At 36.3% G+C, this 19,429-nt stretch overlaps 1 protein-coding gene across 4 annotated transcripts in view; it reads right to left on the bottom strand.

Moving 5' to 3' along the window:
- Positions 1–16,729: 16,729 nt before the first annotated feature.
- Positions 16,730–19,429, bottom strand: part of LOC115211818 (folate receptor gamma) — a 29,013-nt gene continuing 26,313 nt past the window's right edge. For all 4 annotated transcript variants that reach the window (XM_029780525.2, XM_036503350.1, XM_029780526.2 and 1 more), the window contains one exon: positions 16,730–17,702. In XM_029780525.2, the coding sequence (XP_029636385.1) occupies positions 17,398–17,702 (305 nt within the window). In that variant the 3' untranslated portion in view covers positions 16,730–17,397. The remainder of the gene's footprint in view (positions 17,703–19,429) is intronic.

Genomic DNA, 19,429 nt, shown 5'->3' on the forward strand with positions numbered 1-19,429 from the left:
GCTTTGGAATTTGCTGTCAATGTTGGCAGTTCAAAAGCCAACTATTTTGTTTTCTTATTCATATCCATCTATAACACCATGCCTTACTGCTGTTGTAATGCTTCTCAACCACCACTGCAGTTTTCTTTCTTTCTTTTTTTTTTTACTTACAAACTTTTCTACAATTGCAGAAATAATTGACCTGAAAGAAAGCTGTACTATAAACCAACTTTTGTCTGAAACATGTCTGGTACCTTTTTATTTCTTTCATTTCTGTTAATTTCTAGTTAGTATATTTTTAAAAATAAAGAAAGAATTTTTTAACAGGGTAGTCAGTTTTGGTCTGTCCCTGTTATATATTTCTGTTGAGCAAATTTCTCTGCCTCCTAGAACTGGACAACTCTCATATTTTTAAGGTTTCCTATTACTGACATAGTGTTTTATGAGTTGTACTGAATAATTCCTTTTTTAGCTCGTATCTCCAACCTTATGATTTCTAGAAGTATATTTTAATTTAAACTCATAATTTTGTTTATCTTAAAGTTGCTGAGATTAGTGACCTAGCTGTAGTTATTGAAGAGTTTGTCCCACAGTTTTCAATATTTCTAGATATTATTGATTTGATTGTGCCAAACTTGCCACATTCTTTGTATTTATTTAAGAATGCTTGAAAATATTTAAACCTTTTACAATGAATGTTCAGTAATTTAACTACATCTTACCAATTCATTTGTAAAGTAATTTGTACATTAATCATATTCATAAATTGACAAATTAGTGCATTGATTGAGATGAAAAATATTTCTCATTTTACACTGATTATTGGAGAATTTGATGAACTGAAGGCATTTGTTGTTAATGCTTTCCCCCAAATACAATTCTTCACTCTATGTGTAGATATTTTGTACAGAAGATGACATTATTACCATATGGTACAATTATTAGCCTAATCAGGGTTCTACCAAAGATTTTTATTTCCTTAAACAGATTTCCACCATTTTCTGAATAGAAGAGTTTGTAGCAATATTATTCTTTGGCTAGTAATGAAGTTATCATGAAAAAAGAATGTTGAAGATTTCATAGAGACTATCTTTTATTCCTTCTTGTCTTGCTTATGGAGGAAGACAGTTTCCTTTTAATGGTGTATGTGTGTGTGCATGCATGTTCAGTATGGGTATAGGATTTTAGTTTACCGAAAGCTTTTTAATCAGCCACTCACCTACTGAGATGACTGCAGTTATTGGAGATTGGATGAAAAATATTAGCATGGTTTTGAAAACATAATTACTACACATCAGACTCAAGACAGTCCCACCATAAACATGCACTGAGCACTGTTATGTTTTTGTTTGATAAAAACAAATGTACATTGTGTATGCCTCTAGGTTCCTACCAATGACGCCATTTAACCTTATTGCACTTTCCATTTTAGTTACATGTGGCTGAGGTGGAGGGAAATAAAGTCCCAATTTTTCCTTAAATTTGACATATTCCAGAGCTTTCCAACAAGAAACCTAGAATATTTATGGCTTCTGTGATATTCTTACTATATATCAGTTGCAGTAACTATTAACAGTTATGGTTAATGTGAATTTCGCTCTCCTCTCTCATTCTCTTTCATGTGTGTGTATGTATATATAGATATTATACTATATATATATGTATATATATATTGCTTTTATATTATATTTATATATATTGTATATTATTTGTATGTGTATATATATATATATTATTTGTATGTACATATATATATATATTATATATATATATATATATATGCATATGCACACATTCATTTTTGTGTGTAATATTTTTACAAGGGAAAGTTTGATGCTTCAAAGTAACTGTCTACTTTTTCCCTGTAAAAATGAAATAAATATGTTATTCTACAGAAAGGTATTGAATGAATTTTTAAAATCTAATGTTTGATTTGTTTATTTACAACTATACATAAAAATAAACACATTTGTGTCTATGTATTTATATATAAGCATTATATACTGCCAAGTAAAATTCATAAGGTTGTGGATCTGTCTATCCAAAAAAAATAATAATAATAATAAAATGGTAGTGTTCAAAGCAAGTGATAAATTAAGCTTATGGGTTGCCTTTTTATTTTTGCTAAATGATCCAGCTGATAAATGTTAGAATTCTTGGGACAGTGTAGTATTTATATTTCTGGTATCATGATATATCTTATGGCGAAGTGCATCTACTTGCTTCTTAATTACCTAGATGAGAAACAAGTCTTATTTCTAACATTAGAGGAGGGCATCACACCAATAAACCCATTTGTTTCAATCTATGACAACATGGAATAGTAGATTGATGGATGGATGGATGGATGGAAGAAATGTGATTTTCTTAAATTTGTTTTATATTTTTATTTTAATCATTTGAAAATTACCATTCATATAAAGCTTTCACAAATAATAAAATGTGGATTTTTTTTCTCTTCGAAAGATAATTTTGTGTATTTCATTTAGTAGAATTGATTTTTAATTTGTTCAGCTAATAACTAGTTATTTATTTTACATATAATAATATAGCATGATTTTTTTTTAATAATTTCCTAACATATCAAGAAATAATATGATTTAACTATTCTTCTAAGTAAACAACACTTCTAGGACACATCCAATCCTTAAATACCTTTTGTTGGAATAACTTTACTAATAATGATTGTTTTACTGTATTTTTCTAATAAGTTGATTTTCTCTGGTTTGGTTGTGTGTGTGTGTTTTTTGTTATTCTTTTGGGAATAAACTTGTTCTTGGATGAATTTTAAATATTTAATAACTAGTAGTCAGCACTAAGATTACAATGTTATTTGCATTGAAAGTGTGGTAGCCATTGATTTCATAATATTATTAAATTTGATTATGTCAGAATTGAATCCCAATTTCTAACTAGGAAACCCTGTCATCAAATAATAATGAAACGGCTTTATCCATCACGTATAATTCTGTTAAAATGCTCATCATTTTAACAGGTCTCCCATGCTCTTTAAACTGTCAGTATTATTACTTCTTCCTTATCATTTCCATTTTTTTGCAATAAGGTTTCTCTAATATTTTTTTTTCCAAGACTAATGTACAGCATTTTTTTTTCCAACCATATCTCTCATCCATTCTCTCCACAGGTCTGCATCACTTTGTTATATACAGCTATTGAAGATTTGTCCTGAAGCAGTCTGTTCGATCTTCCCTATTTTATCATTGAGTACAACAGATTTATTTTTGCACTAACCATTTTGCGAGGCTGATTCTTTATTGGGACCATTACTGCATTCCTTTAGTTTCTTAGCAGATATTGTCTTTCACCAGTCTTTTTCTATCATAGACATGATATCATTCTTTGTGTGTTGTTTTATACTACTGGCTACTTGAAAAATGGTCAAAAGTTTGACCCTTTTATTCCCAGTTAGTCCCTATTCATCATTTATCAAAATGTTGTAGTGATAATATCTAAAAGCACATTAATGTGAACTATGCTGCTGCAACTTCAGTCAGTGGAGTACTTACAAAAGAAAAGCAAAGTGATGTATGCTATAGTTTATCAGTGATTGTTAAGCCAGTTGATAAAATAAACAAACTCAAGCTTAAATATTCTAAAGCAATCGTGAATTGTCTTTTTCTTCTGAAAATAATAACTGTCATTAATAGCAAAATCTATGTGAAGACCATGTGCAAAAACCATGTGAAGGTTCTGGTAGATTTACCATCAAACACCTCGATAGAATTAGTTATTTCTATTCAGCTATGTTTGTTTAATGCTATTTCCAACATAAATGCACTGTTTACTCTTTTATTTTAATTTTCAATACATTTTTACATACTCATTGTGAGACTAAAGTTGTAGCAATCAAATTTTAATAACCTTTGTGCTGTGTCATTAAGCAAAATTCATAATCTTGCCTCAGTATTCTGAACCCTTTAGCATTCATATTTCTCTATTCACATTGATTTGAATTAGTCATGCATTACCTTTGAGATTTCAATAACATGATTATTTTCAGAATAATATTGTAGAAGTGAGGCTGGATCTGGCCAGTTTTAAGAAGAATATTTTGGCCAGATATGGCTGGTTTAAATGCTAAAGGGTTAAAAGAATAAAACAAGAAATATTTCTTGTTTGAGCAGTTAGCTGTGTAAAGTGCTTCCAGCTGTCAAGTTTTTCTTGCAGTATGTAATTATTAGCATTTTCAGGATCCACCCCATTCCTAGATTGGCAAGTGTACATGAACATGAAATAACATCATCAAAAACAATGTTTTCCAGTATTTATTCTAAAATTCTACAATTGAGAAGTGTAATCATAGATCTTTCAGATTTATCAACCATTATAAAACTTAAATTGGTAAGGGAGAGTAAAAATAATTCCATTATTGTATTAGTAATCAGATGCCAATAATGTTAATTCCAGTATATTGAGACACAGGGCCAATATTTAAAGTAAAGAAGAGCAGTCAGTTTTATTGATTCTAACGTCTTAGAATGTTTGCTCCTAGAATGGTGAATAGGGAAATCAGCCCCAGCAAAATTTAAACCGCGAACATAAAGGAACAACGCATTTAAACTAATTCCTACCGTTGCTAATTGATCACTTGATATCAACAACATTGAAATGAAATTCTTTGAAAGTTTCCTATGTGAAAAAAAGCTAGTATATAATATATTGTTTGTGAGTGCTGCTTTTAGGCTCTAAGACAAGTGCCACCATACTTCTGATGTCTGGTTTATGTACATTTATTTTTAGGAGAATTTTACACTTGCCATAGAGATTTAAATAGTACACATTCAGAAAACTATTTTAAGAAAGCAAAATAGCAACAATTAATATGTAACTGATATGGCCAACAAGTTGGCCATTCAAATCCTCTCAAGATTTTTTTTTTTTGTGCAATGATAAAAGAAACTTTTATATAGTAGAGTCATATACTTAAATGTTGCTCTCCTTTCACTGAGCATTTAATCAGCTTTTATCTTAACCCTTTCATTACCGTATTTATTTTGAGATGCTCTGTGTTTCTTTCAATTACTTTAAATATAACAAAGAATTTAGTAAAATCACTTAGTTATCATTAATCTAGTGTTAGGAACATAAATTGTGACTAAGATTTGGTGGAAGATTTTAATTCAAAACTTATGAAAACAAGACATTTGTACTCAGAGCCGGTTTCAGCCGGGTTGGTAACGAAAGGGTTAAGAAACTTTCAAAGAATTTCATTAACATGATCTAGAACAAAGGTAGTGATTCATGCCGAGTAATAAAGTTTCTTAACCTTTGATTGCTAACAAAGGACTGCAATTTTGTATCTTAAAAACCAAAGATAAACTATTTTCAAGGCTATATTACAAAATTTGACGTATTAGAAATTTTTGTTTCATAAAAATTCTAGCAAAATTTTTATTTTATCACCTCATATCATTTTATCAAATTCCATTATTTTCTTATTTATCTAAGTATGTTAAAGATGAATTAGTTACTAAACTTTTCCTAATCAGATGCATCCCTTAATGTGTGAACAGTCATATTGATTGATTTTATTGAAGTTTTTCTACAGTGTGTATCCATATTATGATTTGAACTACAGGAGAATGAAACACATTCAGCAGTTCTTAATTCAATAATATGTATTCCAGATATTAATTTACAACAGACTGGTAAGAGTGATGTTTCTTAATATAGAATCAGTAATGGAATATACACTGTTGTCCTGTAGGTCAGTTCATCTAGTTGTAATTGATCTGTATTATACTTTAATTGATTAGATGAACTGAATATTTTCATAATTAAAACTTCAATTGCTGCTTTCTCTGTCGATCAAAATGCACTATTTAAGTGATGCCCCTGAATAGTTATATTTTGTTTTTGTTCAATTTTGTCTCAGATTTTTTCTGTTGAAGGTATTTTTAATAAGAGTGATTTCATATATATGGCCTAGTGGTTAGGGCAGCGGACTCGCGGTCGCAGGATCGCGGTTTCGATTCTCAGACTGGGCGTTGTGTGTGTTTATTGAGCAAAAACACCTAAAAGCTCTACGAGGCTCCGGCAGGGGGTGGTGATCCCTGCTGTACTCTTTCACCACAATGGCGGTGCCCCAGCATGGCCACAGCTCAAGAGCTGAAACTGGAAAAACAAAAACAAAACAAAAACAAACATATATATATATAAGGACTCCTTCAATCATATGTATATGTAAATCCAAAAAATGGAACAAGAGCACAACAGACAACAATAAAAAACAGATAGAGAATGTGAAAACGGACAGGAAAAAACAAGGACAGGGTCATTCGCAAGTTCTTCATCAGTCAAGTTACCAAATTATCCTTACAGTTTCGGGCAGTTACACTGAGACTGTTCAAATCTGTCTGCCCCCAAAAATCTAAACTAAGAGCATTAAATTTTTGGGGAGAAAGTAAGTGAATGTGTACGGCAACAAAGACAAACATGATACACAATTACAAACAACATAAAAAGAACAACAGGTATCTTTCGACTAATAAAGACGAATCAAGTTGAGCTGGCATGTATAGAATGAAAGCCTATATATATATATATATATAGTCATGGATGACCATGGAATTGTACCTAGAAAGTTACCCTCCGAGGCACATGCCCAGGCATGGTTGTTTGTTGGAAGATCAGCAGTCATCCATACATACCAGCTTCCCCCTCTTCATGCTACTGATGTTATTTAAGGGAAAGGCAAAGGCCAATACAGCTTGACAACCAGTCACACTGCAACTCATTTCTACAGCTGAGTGGACTGGCAATGTGAAATAAAAGTGTCTTGCTCAAGAACAACACACAGCCCAGTCTAGGAATCAATCGTTATCTCATCGTTGTGTGCCCAACCCTCTAACCACTGAGCCATGCACCTTCACATATATATATATTAATTGCTGGTAAGGATACTGTATTTCATTCATCATCGTTTAACGTCCACTTTCCATGTTAGCATGGGTTGGACGGTTCAACTGGGATCTGGGAAGCCAGGTGGCTGCACCAGGCCCAGTCTGATCTGGCAGTGTTTCTACAGCTGGATGCCCTTTCTAACGCCAACCACTCTGAGTGTAGTAGGTGCTTTTTACATGCCAGGCAAGGCTGGCAACAGCCATGATCGGTTGATGCTTTTTACGTGCCACCGGCACAGAGGCCAGTCAGGGCGGCACTGCCAACGGCCACATTCGGATGGTTCTTTTACGTGCCACCAGCACTGGTATCACAACTACAATTTCCATTGATTTTTGAGCGATTTCTATTCCGATTTCACTTGCCTCAACAGGTCTTCGCAAGCAGAGTTTTGTGTCGAAAGAAGGAAAGGTATGCATAAGTGGGCTGGCTACGCAACCATAAGTTACTACGAAATATATTTAAGTCAATACTGTGTCCTACCTGTATTAACAGTGCGATTCAATCACTCTACAGTTTCTATTGAAATTTGAGCTAGCACTGAAAGTTACAAGGTTTTGTATATGAATACATGTATGTAAACAGCGCAATTGAAGATAGAACAATAAGTAATGGGTGCATGTGCATATTTCGAGAGTTATTGTTCCTTCTTCAGTACTACAGCCAACCCTTGAATCATCCATAAACACATTGCTACCAGCAATTGATGTGTATGTACTAGTTGCCAGGAATGTGTTTAATTTATAAAATTGGTATATCCAATTAAGTTACTGCTAAATTTAGTGACTATTTAACCAATGTGTTTGTGGATGGTTAATGGGTTGGATGTGCTGCTGAAGAAGCAGCAAGCATCATCATCATCATCATCATTTAGCGTTTGTTTTCCATGCTAGCATGGGTTGGACGGTTTAACTGGGGTCTGTGAGGCCGGAAGGCTTCATCAGGCCCAGTCAGATTTGGCAGTGTTTCTACGGCTGGATGCCCTTCCTAATGCCAACCACTCCGCGAGTGTAGTGGGTGTTTTTTACGTGCCACCTGCACAGGTGTCAGACAGAGCTGGCACAACAGCCACGAACGGATGGTGCTTTTACGTGTCACAGGCACGGGGCCAGGCGATGCTGGCAACGGACACGAACGGATGGTGCTTTTACGGGGCCAGACAGAGCTGGCAAACGGCCACGAACGGACAGTGCTTTTACGTGTCACCAGCACGGGGCCAGCCAAGGCTGGCAACGGACACGAACGGATGGTGCTTTTACGGGCCACCGACATGGGGCCAGACAGAGCTGGCAAACGGTCACGAACGGACGGTGCTTTTACATGTCACCGGCACGGGGGCCAGCCGAGGCTGGCAACAAACACGAACGGATGGTGCTTTTACGTGCCACCAACACGGAGGCCAGACAGAGCTGGCAAACGGCCACGAGCGAATGGTGCTTTTACATATCACCGACACGGGTGCCAGACGAGGCTGGCAGCAGACACAAACGGATGGGTCACTTAACCCCTGCTTTCTGATATACGATTTGATTTTGATTGTTCTCACTGGTCTTGCCGGGTCTTTTCACGCACAGCATACTTCCACAGGTCTCGGTCTCTGGTCATTTCCTTGGTGAGACCTAGAGTTCGAAGGTCGTGCTTTACCACCTCGACCCAGGTTTTCCTGGGTCTACCTCTTCCACAGGTCCCCTCAACTGCCAGGGTGTGGCACTTTTTCACACACCTATCTTCGTCCATTCTCGCCACATGACCATACCAGCGCAATCGTCTCTCTTGCACACATCTGATGCCTCTTAGGTCCAACTTTTCTCTCAAGGTACTTACACTCTGTCGACTATGAACACTGGCATTACACATCCAACGGAGCATACTAGCTTCATTTCTTGCGAGCTTACGTAAATCCTCAGCAGTCACAGCCCAAGTTTCACTACCATGTAGCATGGCTGTACGTACACATGCATCATAGTCTGCCTTTTACTTTGAGCGAGAGGCCTTTTGTCACCAGCAGGGGTAAGAGCTCTCTAAACTTTGCCCAGGCTATTCTTACTCTAGCAGTTACACTTTCAGCACACCCACCCCCGCTACTGACTTGGTCCCTAGGTAGCAGAAGCTATCAACTACTTCTAGTTTTTCTCCCTGAAATAACTCCTGAAATATGCATATACACCCATTGCCTATTTTTTTGTCTTTGATTATATTGTTTACATAGATCTATTTGTATACGGAACATTGTAACTTTTAGTGCTGGCTCAAATTTCTATAGAAACTCTGAATCACACTGCTAACACAGTATTGACTCATAAGCCTTTAATATACTTGGTACTATATCGTGATTGCATAACTAAATACTGTGTCCCTACCAGCAATTGATATTTACATACCAGTTGCCAGGAATGAGTTTAATATGTAAAATTAATATATCCAATTGTGTTACACTGCTAAATTTAGTGGTTATTTAAGCAATGTATTCATAGATGGTTCATGGGTTGGGTGTGCTCTCATTGTTTACATAGACTTATACAAAATAATTTTTAGTGCTGGCTCTGATTTTTATAGAAATAACTTCAAAAAGTGATATACATATACAGACACTTGTTTAATTTGATTACTCAATACAGTCTCTTTGCAGGTACTTATTTTTTTAATGTATAAAAAGCAAAATTATTCAAGATATTAACTACTATGCCACATGCTACCTTTGTAAGATGTTTCAAATACCTTTGCAGCAGAACAAACGATTACTATGATGGCAATCATTATAATGGCTTTATTGGCTATAAGGCTATTGACTTGAACATTGCAACTACTACTGTAACAAAATGACTATTATATTCTGTTTTCTTCACACCATAGGTATACCAAATTTCAGAAATTTCTTCATACCATTTGTCCACTGCTGAAAGTGCTCGTTACAAGTTTTACAGATAATGTGTGGAGCCCATGTCTTATCTTGGTCCCCTAGTTCTATTTTGAAATAGCTTAAGTATGCCCTTTTCATAAAATCAGTAATGAATTTTCTTTGTTCCCTGAACGTATGCTCTCCTCAAATGTAACAAAAGCAATCTGGATGACTCAAACACTTTCTACACGAGGAAGACATGTTATCACTTGTAAGGGAGAAAAAATAAATAGCAGACAAAAGTGAAAATAAGTTTATGAAATAGGTTTCTGCTGAATCAGTAAGCGCCATGTAAAATACCTTGTAGCCTACAAAGATACCAAGAATGATTCAGCTGACAATGCGCAATCTAAAGAAAAATATTGACAGTAATTTGGAAGATGGGCCTACCCTTTTGAATTCTGGGAAGGGAAATGCAATACCAACCTTTTAATCTCAAAGCCAGGGGCAGACTGACTCAGTGGGAAGCGAAGAGATGTCACCAAGGTAGCAAAATGCTCTATAATGTTACACAGAAAAGCTGTGACAGGCACGTGAGGGGTACATTTATTGACAAGTATGGCTAACCACAAATGAATCTGGGAGAGGCCACCGACAGGATCATTACAAAATCACAGATGGTAATTAATGTATTTAGCAAATACCTTAATACTTATTTAAATACAAAGAGTATTTTAAATATGCATTGTATTTAAATAAGTATTCAAGTATTTGTATAATAACACCGTTGGCAGCTTATCCCTGATTCATGTGTGGACAGCTGTAAATTACCTCAAAAAGTAGAGCTGCTAGAAAGAAATGAAGGACATATTCTTATTTGGAGGACTGAACATATCTAAAATCAGGTCTAAAACATGAAGCATCAAAAATTTTTTTTGCATTTGTTTCCCAGTGTAATCAAAGCCTTGTGAGTGGATTTGGTAGATGGAAACTGATAGTTAAGTGGACTGAACCAATGAAAGCATGTTAGCCATAGGCACAATGCAATGCAGGTGATGGGGTATCAAATTTCATTGTTTTGGTTGCTAATCTGGCAGCCAGTTTAGCACAAAGTCTCATACAAGAGAGGTTGTATATAAATCTCACGAAAAGACCTTTTCAAGTGAGAAAAGGAGACTACTTTCTTTAAGGGTGTTGGCAAAGAGATTACACATTCAGTGCTAAGTTCCAAAACCAGTAGTACAAGACCTGACAATAAAAAAAAATATGCTGTAAAAACTTACTTTCAGTACTCTCAAAGAGCACTTTATCATTGAGACCAAGTCAAAGCTCTGGCATCTCACATCTTGCTGCAGCCAACAATTTCGCTATGCAAAAAACATTGCCGTTTGCACTCACCTGACGATTGAGAGAATTTTCATCTAAACAGAGGGTTTGTAGTTTTTAATTTACAACAAATTTTTCAGCATTGGGCATAGGTGGAATGGTTTTTTCAAAAATTTGGTTATTATACATTATTGGAGAAATTTATTTTAGTACTTAATTCACTACCTACTATCACTAGAAACTCAACTGCAGTCCTCTAGACTAGTATTCCAAATTATTCAGGCATTCTAAAACAGACGGAGTTAGGTCCCTTACCTCAGGGATCCATACAATATAGTAGTGGAAATAAAAACTTGTAATCTTGTGTTTAACATTTTGACATCAATCCTCCGAGGCTGCTTTTGGTTCTGCCATACAAGACTACCTGTAAGTCCATAATATATATATACATATATATATATATAGTGTGTGTGTGTATATATATATACACACACATGTGTGTGTGTGTGTCATTCATCACTGCTTGACAACTGATGTTGGTTTAGTCCCTGTAACTTAGCAGTTCAGTAAATATTTTTATTTTCATGTTGGTGTTGATGTACTTGACTCAACAGGTCTCCTCAAGCACAACGGGTCACTCTACGATCTAAGGTTAGCACAGCAGGCCGTCTGGTGAGCCATGAACTCACTTCATTTGTTGGGTCTTCGCAGTCATAGCATACCTCAAAGGTCTCGGTCTTTCATCATTTCCACTGTGAGGACCAACGTGCCACTGGAACGGGTATCACAACTACAATATCCATTTGATTTTTATTTTGGTTTTGATGTACTTGACTCATTAGGTCTCCTCAAGTAAAGCAGGTCGCCCTACGATCCAAGGTAAAGGTGATGCATTAGATACAAATAATTAGAGGTATCAAGTGCTTGGATTAGGTAATGAAAGTCATGGAGAGGTTTATAGCCCAAATAATTAAGGAGAGAGTCAGTCTAGATGTGATGCAGTTTGGGTTTGTGCCAGGGAAAAGCACCACTGATGCTATATTTCTGGTAAGACAGCTGCAGGAGAAATATCTAGCCAAAGATAAACCTCTGTACCTAGCTTTCGTTGATATGGAGAAAGCCTTTGACAGGGACACCTGATCCCTTATCTGGTGGAATGAGGAAACTAGGGATAGAAGAATGGTTAGTGAAAGTTGTACAAGCCATGTACAGAGATGCTGTCAGTAAGGTGAGGGTTGGCAACGAGTACAGTGAAGAATTCTGGGTAGGGGTCTACCAAGGATCAATCGTCAGCCCCATCTTATTCATCATAGTCCTCCAGACAATAACAGAAATTCAAGACAGGATGCTCCTCTATGCTGATGACCTTGTTCTATTAGCTGAGTCACTATCAGAACTAGAGAAGTTTCAAGTGTGGAAGTAAGGACTAGAATCAAAGGGCCTTAGAGTCAGCCTAGCAAAAACCAAAGTCTTAATAAGTAGTAAGGCTAACAAACCACAAATCCCTTCAGGTAAATGACCCTGCTATATCTGTAGAAAATGTATAGGTAGAAAGTCCTATAAGATGTACCCAGTGTAAGCTATGAAGACAGAAGAGGTGCAGCAATATCAAAGGAAGGCTAACTGGGAAAATAGTTTTTGTGTGGCAAACGCTCAGGAGCAATAAACACTGAAAATGTGCAGAGAACAGCTTCCGTCATATTCCAGGGGGAAAACTACAAGTAGTTGATAGCTTCCATTACCTAGGTGATCAAGTCAGTAGCAGGAATGGATGCTCTGAAAGTGTAGTCGCTAGAATAAGAATAGCCTAGGCATAGTTCAGAGAGCTCCTACCTTTGCTGGTGACAAAGGGCTCCAACCTCTGCTGGTGACAAAGGGCCTCTTGCTCAGAGTAAAAGGTAGACTGTATGACGATTGTGTGCGAACAGCCATGCTACAAGGCAGTGAAACATGGGCTATGACTGCTGAAAACATGTGTAAGCTTGCAAGGAATGAAGCTAGTATGCTCCGTTGGATGTGTAATGTCAGTGTGGATACATGACAGAGTGTAAGCGCCTTGAAAGAAAAGTTTGACATAAGAAGCATCATTCAAGCATGTCATTGCCAGTGGCATGTAAAAAGCACCATTTGAGTGTGGTCGTTGCCAGCGTCGCCTGACTGGCTCCTGTGCCTGTGGCACATAAAAATCACCATTTGAGCGTGGTCAATGCTGGTGGCATGTTAAAACACCCACTACACTCTCGAAATGGTTGGCGTTAGAAAGGGCATCCAGCTGTAGAAACTTTGCCAGATCATATTGCAGTCCTGTGCAGCCTTCTGGTTCACCAACCCTCAGTCAAACTGTCCAACCTATGCCAGCATGGAATGCAAATGTTAAACGACGATAATGATTACCAATGTGATGTTGAGTACTCATTCCAATGTTCTACATTTACATGTGTGTGTGTATATATATATATATAGGCTCCTGAGGCTTGCTGGTGTCTTGGAAACCTTTTGGTAAACGGAAAAAGTTGAAGACTCAGCTTGCTTGAGTGCCTGTGGATCATTTACAGTGTTTTCTTGAATGGACAGCAAAGCCTGATTTGCTTCATACCACAAAGACAGGTAAGGTTTCCATTTAGAGGAGCAGTGTTTTGCCAGCATGCCTTCATGCTTGCATGAAGTTGGTCCTGATGTTGGAGTTGACTTTGCTCAAATTTTTGAACTCAAGAGAAGCAGGACTGGTGCCAAGTCCTGTGTTCTGATGCTTTGTTTTCCCAGGAAGAAAAGGGAATGCTGCATCATTTCAGATTGTTTTTTAGTTTATCTTTGAAACACAAGAATGGCCTTCCAACTGACCTTCCTATGTGTGCATATATATATATATATATATATATATATATTCCTTCACTTCCTTCCTTTTCCAGATCTTTTCTCCTCCATTCCCAGTGTCTGAAGGACAGTGACTAAAATGTTATAGCCAGAGTCTTTTCCTTCTCTCAAGCATCAAACTAATAACATCAAATGTGAATTTATCCTTTCTGCATTTCTTTTTTCTTTGTATCTTTGTCATATATTTATCACATCTTCACATGAACCTTGTACAAATATCTAGCCAATTCCTTTGATCATTGACGAATGTTACACTTTGGATTAGTTTCCTCTATTTGATTTTAAGCAAACAATTCAAGGTGGCAAGCTGGCAGAAATGTCAGCATACCGGGCGAAATGCTTAGCGGTATTTCGTCTGTCTTTACGTTCTCAGTTCAAATTCCGTTAAGGTTGACTTTGCCTTTCATTCTTTCAGGGTTAATAAATTAAGTACCAGTTGCATACTGGGGTCAATCTAATCGACTGGCCCCCATCCCCAAAATTTCGGGCCTTGTACCTAGAGTAGAAAAGAATGTTAAGCAAACAGCTGAATACTATCTTGGATTACATCATATCTTTACCATTGATTATACATCACCACAATTCTTCATGAGACAAACCTCTGCATCACCTCACTTATTTTCAGCACTCCCAACATCCCTCAGGTGCATGTCCTGATAAATTTTTGCCACCAACTCTCTCACTATTGCTCTCTTTATCTTACTCTCTGACTCACCCACTTTTTTAATCTTCTCTTTACCTCACTTGCCTTTCTATTCTAAGTGGGGTATCCATGTATCTACTCTATACTTTTGATCTCTCCATCGATTGGCACAAAGTCACCCCTCCTCTCAGTTGAGGGATTCTTACCTTCTTTTGTCTTGCAAGGTACTTGGTGACCTTGTCAGTGACAGTGCCACATCAAAAGCACTAGTGTTGGTGCCATGTAAAAGCACTGGTGCTGGTACCACATAAAAAGCATTGGTGCTGGTACCATGTAAAAAGAATTGGTGCTGGTGCCACATAAAATTCACCCAGTACACTGTATAGTGATTGGCGTTACAAAGGGCATCCAACCATAGAAACCATGCCAAAACAGACAATGGAGCTTGGACCAACTGTCTTACCAGCTCCTGTCAAACTGTCCAACACATGCCAGCATGGAAAATGGACATTAAATGATGATGATGGTGATGTATAAATGCATATACATGTATGCATGTGTGTGTGTGAAAGAGGGAATGTGAGTACTTTCCTTATCATGTGAGCAAAGAGATGTTACATTCCTTTTAGACAGGATGATTCCAATTTTGAAAATCAGCAGTGAGAACTGGCAACAAGAAGAATATCCAGTTATAAAATCCTGCTTCAAGTCAATTCTCATGCAAACCATGCTCATATGGATAAATCGGAAGTTAAACTACTGTTTGTAACATCCACATTGTGGAAATAAACAAATATTTTTAAAAAGTGAGTCTGTCCTGACATTTTTACAACTAGTTGGCCACTTTTTAGAGGACAAGTATCCAACATCCTACTAAGGAAATTGCAAAGTAAATGCTATTTAAATCAGTCACAAACTGTAATGGCTAGAGTAAATTGCATATCATACAATTTAAAATTTCTAATACATATTTTTATGCATGAAGAACGTGTATTAGAGAAATTAAGTTAAATTCAATGTAGTTAAGCTTCATTAAGATTCAAATTCATAAAAAATACAAATTTATTCATTTGAAAAATACAAAAATTTCATGTGATTTTACAAGGAAAATATAATCTCGTTTTAAATGTATAGAATTATTACATTTTTATAGTTTTGGAGGATCATACTACTAAATGAAAGACACACACCAGTTATATTTCACTTCAATTTTATGTTTAGCTAAATTAACTTGTAAAAGTTCTTTTGTCACACTATTTGATTTTATTGAAAGATGATGTCTCCGACACCTTCTCCTTACTATCACTCACTTCTTCTTTGGTTGTTAAGGGATATATCCCCAATCTATAAGGCTGTTATTACTTAAATTGCTATTATAATTAAATAACTACAAGGTTGAGCTGAAAAGTTCATAGGCTGACTATACTAGAGCTGTGAAATCTTGCCTGCATTAATGTCACCTCTCCTTCTTAATAACTACATTGTTTCTTTCCAAGTCAACTGACTGTTCAAAGAAAACTTCAAAAGTAATTAGTAGCGACTTCACTTGAAGATGGACAAAATTTGGATTCATGGTGTTATCAAGAACCAGTAGAAAAGGGGTTTAGATCCCTAGGGCATATAAAGTGACATGGTTGTTACATTAGGGAATGCTGCTCCACCTTTATCAACAGTACAAAAGTGGGCAGCTGAACTTAGGAGGAGAAGGGAGAGTCTTGAAGATGACCCAAGGTCTGGACATACTGTAACTATCATCACCTAAGAAAACATTGATTGTGTTCACCACATGGTGAAGGATGACAAGCAATTCACTATAAATCAAATAGCCAATGCTATTAGCATATCCCATTAGAGAGTTATTCTACACAACAAACTTGGCATGACAAATGTTTCTGCTTAGTGGATGCCACATCTGACACCTGATCAAAAGTGCACCAGACTAATCATATCACAGGAAAATTTGATATTGTTTGAGGCAGATCCAACTGGCTTCCTTGAACATTACCTAACACAGGATAAGTGTTGGCTTTATCACTTTCAGCCAGAGACAAACAGACAATACATGCAATGGAAACACCCTTCCTCTCCTGCTCCAAAAAAGGCAGAGGTCATTTTATCTACAGAGAATGTGATGGCCTCAGTTTTTGGGGATGAGAAAGGAATTGTGTTTATTGATTATCTTCAAAAGGACCACACCATCAATGGAGAATACTATTTCAGTTTGCTAAGACAGTTATAAAAGGCTATCAAGACCAAACACCCAGGAAAACTGATGAAAGGAGTCTTGTTACATTCAAAGATAGTCCCAAACCAATCAAAGTCTTGTAAATGGAGTACACAAGTCCTTCTTTTCAATGGTTGCTGTGCATGACTGTGGCTTTGAACTGGTTGATCACACTCCCTGTTTTCCTGATTTGGCCCTATCTGACTATTACTTGTTCTCCACCATGAAAAAGCACCTGGCTGGGAACTGGTATTGCAGTGGTGATGATGTCATATCTACTGGTGATGACACTTTTTCACCAATTGAATCCAAGCACTGCAACACTGATGGAAGAGTGAGGGGACTGCAAGGGGTCTTGTTGAAAAATAAACCTCATTGGTCGCATTGCATGCGAGTATCTTGATCAGTCTATGCACTTTACAGCTGACCCTCAGGTGTCAGATGTGGCATCCACTAAGCAGAAACATTCGTTATGCTAAGTTTATTGTGTAGAATAACTCTCTAATGGGATATACTAATAGCATTGGCTATTTGATTTATAGTGAATTGCCTGTCATCCTTCACCAAGAAAGTACAACAGTATTTCTTTTATCACAGAATATCACAATACGAATATTGCAAAACAAAGGCAAAAATAAAATTATACACTATCATAAAAACTGATGAATAGCTGTAAGGTTTTGGATAAGAAGCTTCAGATGTTAATCTATAAGCTTCTGCAAAAGCTACTTGATTGTTTGGATTTCCATTCTTTTCATCAAACCAAAGAACAAAACAAGGTTTTTGAGAAACTACTTTCCATGAATGATCCCAAACCTTTTCACAAAAGTTGGTAGATGTCTTAAATACCTCTGAAATTTTTTGACATTTACTTCCAGTTACGCAAGTATTTGTTCCTGCAATTAAAATAAAATGTAAAGATTATGAGAAACAAAAAAAAAAACAGCTTCTTTATTTGTTTATAAGAAAGTAAAAAGTGCTTACTTTTTTAATTATTTTTTGTACTAACATTGACTTTTTAATACCATACACACACACACAAGTTTGATTTCCAAGTGTGTGGTTTCAGGGTTCAGTCCTACTGCATGGCACCTTGGGTCATAATATCTTCTATAGCCCCAAGTCAACCAAAGCCTTGTAAATGGATTTGGTAGATGGAAACTGGAAAAGGAGTGGACGTTAAATGATGATGATGATACAAGCACACATTCAAGAAAGTCATATAAGAATATACTAAGTACCATACAAGATAAATTCTTGATTTATTGAAATTATCTCCACTTCTAGAGAAAGTAACACAAGTGCTTGGTGACAACTGGGATCAACTTCAAATGAGAAGGGACATAATCAAAAGAAACGAGGGTTCTCCAAAACTGATATGCCATTTAAGGAAAAGACAATCTGAGTGTCTGGAGATATGAAGACAGCAATGTAAATGTTTCTACCTGATTAGGTGTCATCAGCACAGCAATTGCCTTACTTTATTACTTGCAGAAGATGATTTCATTTTCGCAAAGTAACTTGTTCTACTCCTTTTTGTATATATATCTGTTTCATTTGGGACATCAAACCCATTACAAATGTTTTATTATATACTTAGGCAGGACCCTATACTGCAAATTTGTTTGCTTCATTGTAAAGAATAGATGATAGTTGTTCCGGCACACTTGGCGATAAACTAATGTCTTCTCCAATAAAGAATTAACTTAATGTTATAGAAACCAGTTTAGAACTGAGGCTAGTGTCATTAAGGATTCAACAAAGGCGTTATCTTCCATATAAGTAGTATATAAGTTTTTTAGGTAATGCAGTTAACAACAGAAATAAAGTTGGTCATAGAACAGATATAAAATGACAAGAGAAATTCACTAGTATACAGAAAATAATTGGTTTCTTCTTCCCCTGAAAAAAGGAGGCATAAGTGTGGCTCAATAAGAAGTTTGTTTTCCAGTTACATGGTTTCAGATTCATTCCCAGTGTGTAGCACCCTAGGTAAGTGTCTTCCACTATAACACCAGGCCAACCAAAGCATTGTGAGTAGATTTCATAGAGAGAAACTGAAAGAAGCTTGTCATTATGTGTCTGTCCACCACTACTGCTTAGTGAAACCAAATAGTGTTGGTTTCTTCATGTCCCCATAACTTAGTGGTTCGGTGAAAGAGACCAATAGAATAAATATCAGGCTTTGAAACAATAAGCACTGGGGTCAATCTGTTTGATTGAAACCTTTCAAGGCAGTGCCCTAGCATGGCCACAGACCAATGAATAAAACAAATAAAATGGAAAATGGTAAAAGAACCATCTGCTGGTATGTTCCAACGTTTCATACTATGCAAAAATTCAAATGCATTAAAAGCAGCTCAAGCCATATAAACAATATCAAACACACATACACAAGGTAGGTGTTTTGCTCCTTCATGGATTGGCTATGTTTATAGGTGTAAGAAAATATGTTCTTATCAATTCACCTAGTGTTAAAATACCTGGAAGTCAGGTGTATATGTATGTATGTATACAAGTGTGTTAGTTTTGTTTGTTCCTTCTCAAGCCACGCCTGGTTCATACTTTACTTGTACTTGTGGGGACATTCACCCTGGGCGGGTTGAGTCGGCTTCTTCTACCA

This window comes from Octopus sinensis, linkage group LG5 (genome assembly GCF_006345805.1).
Source record: "Octopus sinensis linkage group LG5, ASM634580v1, whole genome shotgun sequence".
Classification (NCBI taxonomy): domain Eukaryota; kingdom Metazoa; phylum Mollusca; class Cephalopoda; order Octopoda; family Octopodidae; genus Octopus; species Octopus sinensis.